At 45.6% G+C, this 11,838-nt stretch overlaps 1 protein-coding gene across 1 annotated transcript; it reads right to left on the bottom strand.

Annotated features, from left to right (window-relative positions):
* Nucleotides 1–5,861: 5,861 nt before the first annotated feature.
* Nucleotides 5,862–10,379, bottom strand: LOC100757249 (keratin, type I cuticular Ha3-I). The gene is made up of 7 exons (XM_027427717.2): nucleotides 10,032–10,379; nucleotides 8,984–9,066; nucleotides 8,335–8,491; nucleotides 6,738–6,899; nucleotides 6,524–6,649; nucleotides 6,175–6,395; nucleotides 5,862–5,979 (listed from the first exon to the last, which is right to left on the bottom strand). The coding sequence occupies exons 1-7, from the start codon at nucleotides 10,377–10,379 to the stop codon at nucleotides 5,862–5,864; spliced, it is 1,215 nt and encodes a 404-aa protein (XP_027283518.1).
* Between the last annotated feature and the right edge of the window lie 1,459 nt (nucleotides 10,380–11,838).

Raw genomic sequence — 11,838 nt, 5'->3', positions numbered from 1 at the left:
TAAATTAATATACAAATCCAAGGTATTTTTTTACATCTAGGTAGATCCATGAGCAGATATTTTTCAATCTATTTGTTTAATTGTGTGTATAATTAACATAAGATTGCTTATTATCAGTTAATTTAGTCTAATGCTCACTAAAGGATAAAGAGGACGTTTCTTTGGTTCTCCGTTAGAATCTAAACTTATCTTTAATGCACACCTTTTATTGCTGCAGCCAGTTAACTTTGATTCAAATGCCCCTTGGAGATTTGAAGCCCTGACTTCTAGAGAGAGGATCATTAAGAACAAGCACAAAGCTAGGTGGGGGGGGGAGGACGGCACGACCCTGAGCCACACAACTTGCTGCCTCTTCCCTTAGCATTTGGTGAACTGGAAGAAAAAGTAAAAAAAAAAACAGAACTATGGCCCAAATCCAGTCACTTGGTGGCCAAATCACTTCAGTTCTTGATTTCCCTTGCGGTGAGCTTTATTCAAAGATCTCTGCAACTCTGTTCTTGTCATTGAAGTTTGTTCAAAATCGAGTTCCGTGTCTAATCCTGTCAGTGGTGGGGCTGCTAACGTGGGGAGCCATCCCACCTTCAGAGAACACAGTGCCAAGGTCACAAGGAGGAGGGCTCGCCCCTTGCTCATCACAGTAAAGACGTCCACGGGGCACAGCTCCTTGTAGGACTCGAAAGGGAAGATGAAGACGGCAACGGCGAACAGGGCTGCAAACATCGATAAAGTAAAATGGCAATTTACTGTCGTCCAAGACAAAAGACGACTTTTCCTTTCTTGTCATTGTCCTTCCGCTTTTCCACTTCCTGCCCTCCCTTCTTCCTCCTCCTCCTCGGCCTCTTCCTCTTCCTCCTCGGCCTCTTCCTCTTCCACCACCACCTTTTGCTCTCCTCTCCTTGTCTCCTTCTGCGGTTCCTACTCCTCTTCTCCTGTTCTCTCCTTTTCTTTTTTCTTTCTTCCAGCATCAACCTCAGAGCAGGGCTAAACAGGTTTGAGTGCACAGGAATCAAACAAGATACAAACTTTCCTTCCTTTTTGGTTTCTGTTTGCTTGTTTCTCAACCCACCTCAAAACCAAGGTATCTTGTCCTTCCCACCAGCCCACCACCTGTGTCTCTGCATTGCAGCTCAAGATACCCTGCCTCGAGGTCCGAGCTAATTGGACATGGACTGTGTCCAAGAGCAGTATTGAAGCTTTCATCTTTATCACCTCCCTCGCCCCCGTAGTACGCCTTTCTCGGAAGGATTTCACTCTTCTGCTTGTCACACAACCCTCGGGAGCCATTCCCCATGGGACCTCTGGCCTCCTCCCCGCCTGGTTTTTTAGCCACAGGCCACATACATCTCTTCTCCCCAACTCTGTTCATTTACCACACTCTTTCCTTTTCCTTTTTGTTTCACGTGTTTGTGCATGCATGTGTGTTCCCATGTGAAGGCCCAAGGTTGATGTCCCGGGAATCTTCTGTAATCCCTTTTCCACTTTAGTCTTCTGAGGTAGGCTTCTTAATCAAACCCAGAGCTCACCCAACAGCTAGCCAGCTTGCTCTGGGGGTCCCATCCTATCTTCCTACTACCAGAATTACACATGTGCAGCCATGCCTACCCAGCCTTTATAGGGTTCTAGAGATCCAAACTCCTGCCCTATTGTCTTTGAGATATGTATGTTAACCACTGAGCAATTTTCCCAGCCCACTGAGCCATCTTCTCAGCCCTTTTACATTTTTCTCTGCCATTAGCAGCCAGTCATACTCTACAACCAACCAACAATGAAGTCAGTATGGGAAGACACGAAAATAGATACAATAGATTACAATTTTACCAGGTCTTCAGTGACAAATTTGACAGTTGCATTCTTGAGTGGAAAAAAAGGCATAGGGGGAACACAGCTCCCATGAGTAGAAATGCCTTGATGTTGACATTGATAGACCCATGCTTCGCTTCTGTCCTCCCCTGGGGAAATTCTGATCATTGTCACTGGTGAAAATACCACATGCACAGATCATAGAAAAGTCCTCCTAACACAACACCATACATACACACACACATATGCACACACACACATACACGCACATGCACACACACACATGCACACACATACACATATACACATACATGCATACACACATACTCACACACATACATACACACATACTCACACACATACACACATACACACACATGCACACACACATACACACGCATACACACACTTACACGCATACACACACACATATACACACACATACACACAGGCATACACACACACACACACACACACACACACACACACACACACATACACACATATATACACACATACACACACACACACACACATACACACACCACTCATTTGTATATGGGAGCGTGTGCACTTATATCTAAATTCATTTCTCTTAGATTCTTAACCCTGGATCTCAAATTTCTCATCCTAATGAGATATTTAAGCATTTCCACAGCCATCAACAAAGGGGAATTTGAGAACCAGGTTCCCACCTAGGTACCAAAGGGTAGGAGCCAGCAAATCTTTGAATATCAAGACTATAGATTCCCTGTCTTAAGCAGTGGGAAAGGGAATCAGGACAAGAAGTACAATTTGTAGTGTCATCTAGCCTTGCCAGTGAATTTGTGTTAGTGGCCACACCCCTTTGGGCATGGCTTTAGGTGCAGACCAGAAGAGGGAAGCATGAGGTGGGCTCTCTCGCTCTCTCTCTCTCTCTCTCTCTCTCTCTCTCTCTCTCTCTCTCTCATCATGGATCAGATTGGAAGGGCAGAGAAAGGCTTTGGCGGTTCTTTATTATTATCTGTGTAATTTGTTCCCCAATAAAACACCCTTTATCATGTATCTTGGGTCTAGTGAACTCATTATTCCCCGCCTTCAATAATTTCCCCAGAGTCCTCGGGGATGTAATTGTGAATTTCATTTATGTGGTAGTTTCTGTGCATCAGACATCTGGTAGCCTTCACCAGGTGTGTGTGTGTGTGTGTGTGTGTGTGTGTGTGTGTGTGTGTGTGTGTGTGTGTTAACTGTGTGGAACTAGGGAGAAAGTTCCCTGGTAGTGCTTGCTGAGTAAGCACAAAAACATGAGTGTGGGTCCCCAGAACCCATGTAAAAAGCTGAGCTCACCCATGACCCCAACACTGAGAAGAGGGATACAAGAACTCCTGGACTTCCCTGGTCAGCCAACCTAGCATAATCAGGGAATCCCAGGTTCACTGAGAGACCCTGTCTCAAAATGCAAGGTAGAAAATGATTGAGGAAGAAACCTGACATCAACTGGCCTCCACGTGCACATCCTCATGTCCACACACACACACACACACACACACACACACACACACACACACACACACACAAACACAGGAGCACATGCACAGAGCACACACAGAGAGCACATGCATGCAGGGTGGCAAGGAGTGGGGAGGGAGGAGAAAACTTAGACAGAAAAGTGGTTATTATCCTTTCTTTTACAACCTACAGAATTGAGGCTCAGAAAACTGGGTAACACACCAGGAACAGAGATATCAAGCCAGAGATACAATTAAAGACTAAAACTCGTTGCAGGATATTTGATTGCACTCTGAAACTCCGAGACTTTGTTAACAAAACTAACTTGAGGTCAGGGGGCAGAGCCAGAAACTAGTTGACAAGAATTAGCCATAGAGAATACAGAAGACCTAGGGAGTCAGATAGAGAGACACACAGAAGGAGTAGGGGGGATCAGATAGAGAGACACACAAGAAGGAGTAGGGAGGGATCAGATAGACACACAGGAAGGAGTAGGAGGGGAACTTTTTGATTTGGGACATGTGGAGAGATGCTCTTTTGCTGGTATCCAGCCAAAAAGGACAGTCACCTGGTTGCTTATTGGCTCCTTTGATCTCTCAGGTTTTCACCCAAATATCTGATTCCCAAGTCTTTATTGGTAAATAGAACAACTTAGATAAAAACAACATAAACTAAAACATTATTTTCAAATCCAAAATTCACAAGAGTTTGGCTTACATCCTTTAAGCCACTTTTCAAGTTTCAAACACTTACATTCCAATTTGTCACACCCCAAACTTCTAGTAGCAGCACAAGGAGGCCACCAACAAGCTAACTGGGCCTTCACTCACAGCCATTTGTGTCCGTGCAATATGTTCCAACCACTGTGAGGCACAAGACTGAATTTCCTATACACATGTCTGTGAGGACCCTATAAGTCTCTTTAGTCTTTACATTTCAGATGGATGCTTATCCTTGCATGTTGAAAAAAAGTGAAAGAGATTGGTACCTCCACCCATACACCTGCCGTGGGCTCAGATAGGAACCATCTGCCCATCTGCCTGGCACATGACATTGTCAAGGTGTCAATGTGAGTTATGTAATGATCAGGGGCATGCCTCATCATGATCCTATCTTCTCATAGTTTGTGCAATTCCTAGGATTGCTGGCACCTCTTACCTTACATTCTTTTTGCTGGTGGGAATATGAATAGTTGTTCAACATCAGGGATTCCTTTTAGAATCAAAACAACTTGACCTGTAGTTGCTATTGCTACCACAAAGTTTTCCATCTGAAAGTTCTGGAAACCTGTTTCCTATTCAACCACCAAAACACTCTTTTTATGGTAATGACAGTTAACCCATCCTTTTAACACTCCTGGGGCTTTTCTCTTACTTGAAATAAAACCGGGGACTAGGAAGACAGCTCAGCCTACAACGTGCTTGCTTGGCCTCAGTTAGAGTTGCCAGCACCCACACACAAAGCCAGATGAAGTGGTGCATGCCAGTAAGCCCAGGACTGGGGCAGGTGGGGGGAGTGGGGACAGGATATCTGTGGGTCTTGCTGGTCCACTCATCTAGTCAATTTGTGAGCCCTAGGTTCAGTGATAGACCCTGTCTCAAACAAGGTGGACAGTGACAGCAGAGGATGTCCAGTGTCAGCTTCTGGTTTCCACATAATTGTCTGTGCATTCACACCACATACACAACACACAAAAATAGATAGACAGACAGACAGACAGACAGACAGACAGACAGACAGACAGACAGAGTCAGTTCCTCCCCGGAACCAGTGAGCCCTGCCCACCCCAGCTACTTCCTCCTCTGCCCCACTGCTGGCTCACTGTTCCCCTCATGCTCCAAAGGCAGTTTCATTCTCTCTCTTGACTTACTGATGCCTCTTCCTGGAATGTTCTTTCCCTCTAGATGTCCCCTCTCTATTTTTTAGGATTCAACACAAATGTTATCTACCGGCAAAACCAACCTGGACCAATCACTAACACCACCCAGACCTGGATCCACCTCCTTTTTTCTACTCTCTTGGTGCTGATTCTGGCCAATGAGTGACATCTGAAAGATCCTTTTTACTTGAAGGAAATCACAGGCTACACATAGGGGTGAATGAACTTCTCATCTAATGGAAAAACACTGATTAATGTTGGACAAAACAGACAACTAGGATTTTCATGCCAGAATAAGAGTTTATTGGGGAGACAAACAAAGGATTTGTATTGCATCTAAAAAGACAAGTGTGACAAAAAAAAATATTACGTCCACTTATGTTCTGTTTCACAAGCATGCCAACCAGCTCCCCCACACTCAATGGAAATTATTTTCAAATCACATTCAGATAAGTTTTATTAAAGCATAACATTGGGTATGCAAACACGGCCTTATGCTGGTAGAGAGTCCTCTGTCATATTGTAGGCTCCTCAAAAGACAGACTCGAGGATCAAGCCAGGAAATGCTCTGCAGTCTGCAGCTGACCCCAGGAACCAATCTGTCTTTGTCCAGTGTGGTCACTTTTTCAGGTCTTGGGATGAACTGGAGTCAAGTTGTGACTGGTGTCTTTGTCCCCCTCTGGCAATGATATCTCTAACGCACAAAAGTGTTGCAAGGCCCACACCGAGATCTTGTGACACAGGGGTTAGAGACACAGGGCCCAATGGGCTTGTCACATGCATTGGTTGTGGCACAGGGATTGCAAGGGAGCCTGGAGACAGGAAATCATTGAATTGAGTTAGGGCAGAATGAGTTAAACACACGGGAAGACAATACAAACAGTCAGACTAGTCTCCAAATATTTCTTTGAATGTGTCCATGCAGAAGTTTGAAGGGATTCATTAACTTTAACCAATTAAAAAAAGAACAACTCATCCCAAGGAAGAGTCATTCAACCCATACTTACTTGCAGTCCTCACTCTCCAGCAGGCCCCTGTACGTGTTAATCTCACACTCCAGCCTGGCCCGGATGTCCAGCAGCACCTGGTACTCCTGGTTCTGACGCTCCAGGTCAGCCCGGATCTCACCAAGCTGGGACTCCACATTGGTGATCATACACTGCACCTGGGACAGCTGGGCGCTGTAGCGAGCCTCGCTCTCTGTCAGTGTGTTTTCCAGAGAGTTTCTCTGTGGGGGAGAAGACAGAGGCTGTCACAGAGCTGTTCCCTCTAAAGGTTCCTGAATGGCCTACCAAGTCACAGGCTTCAAGAGAAAAGGAGACGGAGGGAGTGGTCCCAGGTCTGGACGCTACACACCAGGTTGTGCTGGGCCTGCAGCTCGATCTCCAGGGTGTTGACTGTGCGTCTCAGCTCGATGATCTCTGCCTGGCAGGACTGCAACTGCTCTGAGCTGGATACCACCTGCTTGTTCAGCTCCTCGGTCTGCAATAGGCAAGGGCAGAGACAGGATCAGACCCTGCCTTAGGGTCCTGGGGGACTCAGTTTGGTGACCATAAGCTCAGATGCCCACCTGTGTGGTGAACCATTCCTCCACTTCTCTGCGGTTGGTTTCCACCAGGGCCTCGTACTGACACCTGGTCTCATTGAGCACACGGTTCAGGTCCACAGTGGGAGCAGCGTCCACCTCCACGTTGAGGCGGTCTCCAAGCTGGCAGCGCAGGGTGTTGACTTCCTGGTGGGAGAAATCGAGAAATTCATAATATCACAAAGGGTCCTGCTCTCCTTGAGAGAGCACAGTTGGACACTGGTGTATTTGATCACTCTACAATCTTCATTCCCTTCCTTTTCCCTATGGCCAGTGACACAATCTCCAATCCTGTCCTTCCCAGCATCCTTTGCCCTGTGGCCAGTGACTGGCTGATTCTTTTTCTTCTTTCATATTCAACTTAACGCTTCTTATCTAGAGGGATGTGGTGTTTTCGCATTCGAACTGAGACATAATGGACAACCTTTTAAATTCTTCTCCCAGAAAACCCAGTTCACAGGTCTTACTAGAATATCTCACTATAGCCTTAACCATGGACAAAGTCTGACTACAAAGAAAATAAAGAATATTTGCTTCAAACCATGTCATCCTTGTATAAAAGAACCTTAACTGGTGATGTGTTGGTTCTGAGAGTGTGGATTTTGCATTTTACTACTGATCTCTTCATGGAGACAACAGAACCTGGTCCTGGGCTTACACAGCCATCAGACAGATTTAAATCATATCTCATTTTTACCACTCCCATATAACTTGTAGAAGCTTCTAAAACAGTGGTTCTCAGCCTTCTTAATGCTGTGACCCTTTATAATACCTCATGTCATGGTGATCCCCCCAAAATTATTTTTTGTTGCTACTTCATAACTGTAATTTTTACCACTGTTATGAATCATAATATAAATATGATATGCAAATGGTCTTAGGCTACCTCTGTGAAAGCATCCTTAGACCCCCCAAAGGGGTCATGACCCACAGGTTGAGAACCACTGTTCTAGAATCTTCAAACTGTTCATTTAAAAAAAAGAGAGAGAGAGAGAGAGCTTCTTCAGAGGCTCTTAAGTGCTTAGCACAAGTTGGTGCATAGTAAGCTCTTGATTCATGTGAGCTATCACCACATGCAGGGTTCTGGGATTTATAGTCTGCACATATCTGTTCTCTGTGTGCCCATAGCTCATGTGTACTGGGGAGCACTTTACTCCGTGTTTCTTCTGAGCAACATGAATAGGAGAAAGAATTTTGGCTGGGAATGAAGAATTGTGGTCTGAGTCTAACTCAGCCCTCTTGTTGGGTGGCCCTAAATTACAAAACAGAGAACCTTAATGGCTTCCACATCCGCTCTCATCTGGGAGTGACAGAGGCTACAGCAGCTGCCTGGGCTCTGACCTTTCCTCATTCCTGACTGAGATAGGCAACTTTTTTATTCTTGTTCCTTCCACTAACAGAAAATCCTAATCTCCTATCACAATTTTTTTTTAGATTACTCATTCTCTACAAATCCTTTTCTGTTTGGAGAACAGCTTTCTGGGCTAATTGAGGCTCAACCCACACCCTCTCCCACAGCCTGTGGCAGTTAGAAACAAGTCCTGGCCAGTCCAACCGTGTGCTTCACTTTGAGAAACCTCACCTGCTCATGGTTCTGCTTGAGACACAGCAGCTCCTCCTTCAGGGACTCCACCTGGGCCTCCAGATCAGACTTGCACAGGGTCAGTTCGTCCAGGATCCTGCGCAGGCCGTTGATATCCGACTCCACCAGCTGCCGCAGGGACAGCTCCGTCTCATACCTGCAATCATGGGAAAATTAGAGATAGACTGGGTAGGAGCATGCCTGGCCTTGATTCTGCTTTGGTTTGTTTTTTGGATAACTAGGAATTAAGAATACTAGTTTTTACAACCATCTCCTTCCACTTAAGTTGTCAAGACCCAGCAGGAAATGCGAGGTAACTCCTTTCACAAAGCCAATGAATCTAAGGAGATAAGAGCTTGTAAACTCTGAGGCTTCCAGAATGAATGCACTTCCCAAATGCTCATAAGTGAGTTCTGTGCACAGCGGGAGACCATGCTATCCATAAATGGTACAGTCTGGCAGAGTTGAGGTTTGGGACAGAAATGCCACTCTACAAAGGGGAAGAAGAAAGGGGAGAGAGTATGGATCTTGGGGCAATACCTAGGAGGAATCTTGATCAATATTTGCCTGTGTAGACAACGGACTAAGGGGAAGGAGAAAAAGGAGATGAAGACACAAGCAACAATGCCCCTCTGGTCTACCCACTCACTTAGTCCTGAAGTCATCAGAGGCCAGCTTGGCATTGTCGATTTGTACTACCAGCCTGGCATTCTCAGATTTGCCACACAAGATCTAGAAATCACAAAATGTTATATAATGAGCAGGGGCTTGGTTCTTTTCATTAACAGAAATCCTGTTAATTTGTTTATATGGAAACATCAGAATTTTTTTTAAAAAGTATATCCTTTATCTATGAAAAGCTATCCGTGTACAACAGATGCTCGAAATTTTTCTGAGGGACTAAATATGAAGACAAGCATTCAAATATACCAAGAAGCATTAGCAAATGGTCTTATTTCTCCCCCTTTCTTAATAAGCAATATTGAAAACCTAATAAAAAACTATTCATATTGTTTAAAACAACTGTTATTTGGCTGCATAGCTCCAAGAGCTAAAAAAGATCCCAGCATTAAGGAAGTTTACATCAAATGAGCAAGATAAGTACATAAAGCAGCAGGTGCAGGGACCTAGGCAAGGGAGGCTGTTCCATTCTCCTGGCCATCCTGGGTGACGTGGTACAGTTTCTATATAGTGTCCAATCTTTCTAGGTTTAGCCAAATACTCTAGTTCTCCACTGGACACTGTGCACCAAGGGAACCCCAGGGGCATCCAGGTCAAGATAATGGGGTCAGGGTGATAAAGTGTACAGAAGAGGAGTGCACCCAGAGGTCAGAGCATCCACACACCCAATTAAGGGAGGAAAAAAAATGGTCCTTCCTACTACATGGCTGCCACTTTGGCTTAGTTCTTTTCTCTTACCTTAAGGGGATACTTTCAAAGTTCAGAAACACCCAAAAGCCACTCTTAATAATAGTGGAGAGTTATCTAAATTCCCATTTCCTCCACCTAATCCAATTCATGTCAACATTCAAAACTAACAGTTTCCAGTCTGAAAATGCATGCGGCCTCAAGAAAAATGTTTTCAAGAAACTGAAAATATGGGTATTTCCACTATACCAAGAACTCATGTCCTTTCTGTATCTCAAATATTCTTCTGACAGCTTCCAGCTAATGATGCTGAATGCCCAACCTCTCACCTTCTGCTGCAGCTGCTCAATGGTAGCAAAGTAGGACTGGTAGGCGGGGCACACCAGAGGGTCCTGCTGCTGGTTCCTCTCCTGGATCCGAGCTTCCAGCTCTGCATTCTCTCTCTCCAGCTGCCTCACCTTCTCCAGGTAGCTGGCCAGGCGGTCATTCAGGAACTGCATGGTCTCCTTCTCGTTGCCATTGAAGGAGCCCTCACAGAACCAATTGCAGTTGCCCACATTGGCGGGGATGTTGCAGGCCCCGGGCAGGGTGCAGCCGTGGCAGCTGTTGGGTATACAGGGCCGGGAGGAGCAGCTGGTGCGGCAGCTCATGGTGGGCAGGCAGCAGTTGTATGGCATGGTGCTGGGGAGTTGAGGTGCCTGGCTCAAGACACAGAGTGGATTCTCCAAGCCTCAGAGCTGTGCGTGTCCTTCCTCTGGTGAGCATTTATACTCACTCCAAAGAGGGTGTGGACATATAGGGCAGTCCTTTTTTTATTCTTTTGGCTTTGCTCATTTAGTGATGGTCAAAGGCTTCCCCATGCATTTGTTGTGCTTCCTCAGAAGACTCCCTCATCTCATAAAAGACTTTACTCGGGCTTCTCCCTCAGTCAGAACTCCTCTGCCATGCTGCGCATCATGAGGTAAGAGCTTCGTGGTGTGACTTCAAAGAACAGGACTCATGAAAGGCCCGGCCTTCATTAGTAAGGTGTGGCCGGTCAAGGGACAGGGTTTCCACTCCATGAGAGCCCTGACACTTTGGTGTGGCAGGTCAAGGGACAGGGTTGCCACTCCATGAGGGCTCTGACACTTTGGTGAGCCTCTGGCTCTGTTTGGTGAAATAGAGAAGCAGAACTCTTCCTAGGTTCAATGTCCAAATGTCAGATTCACAGTTCTCAAAAAGAGGACCAGGTGTAAAAACAGCCTAGCTTCTTGTGACATGCTTCTAGACACATCTGCCAATGAAATCACAGGTCGCCCTAGGATCACAGCTTGACCCAGGCAGAATACTAGGCACTGAAGAGTGGAAGGTGGTAAGTGATACTGGCAAAGCGAACCCATGCTTGTTGGAAGCCTGCATAGCTCCCAGTGTTGGCATTTCTCACAAATCTGGGATCTTAGCATTTTCAAGATCCAAGGTCTTCGAGGCAAATGATACCATTCCCATTTTACACTTGCTTGGCAAACCAAAGTCTAGAAGATAGGAGGTAAAGGTATGCAGCTAGGAGTCTAACATCAGTTTCTATTCCTCTCACCGTTTCACACTGCTGCTACACAAGAGCCCACTGCTCTTTCTTACCTCTTTAGTCAGGTCTTACCTCCTCTCTGGAGTCTCCTTTTGCTTTACCTTGAACATGATGTTGGCCTAACCTTTGTGTTCATCTCTTTCTACCTCTCTGTCTGAGCTCCTGAATGAAGGGAGAATGAAGGGCTCATCTTTGAGCCCCAATTCTAGGACCTTGCTACATGATGAACATGGGAGTGAGTGTCGGTCAAATAGATGAAGATACAAATAAGGAAGTAATAAGCCAAGGCCAGAAGTGACAAGTAACATATGAGATTTACATATTGGGTAGTACAAACGTCTTCAGGATTTGAGGCTCACAGACATGGATCTGTGCTGGGGTGGAGCATGGTGTGGCATCTAAGAAACAGAGAAAAAGTGGGACATCTGGGTGGGATTTGGTGCTTGCACAATAAGACAACAGGGAAATCTAACATGGCCACGGACCTCCAGCAAGTCTAGATATCAGTGAAGGGAAATGGTAGAAAATAAAGCTGTCTATGGATGCTGTAGTCATATGCTACCAGTCTTCTG

Source organism: Cricetulus griseus, chromosome 7 (genome assembly GCF_003668045.3).
Source record: "Cricetulus griseus strain 17A/GY chromosome 7, alternate assembly CriGri-PICRH-1.0, whole genome shotgun sequence".
NCBI lineage: Eukaryota > Metazoa > Chordata > Mammalia > Rodentia > Cricetidae > Cricetulus > Cricetulus griseus.
This window is presented reverse-complemented; position numbering and strand designations above follow the sequence as displayed.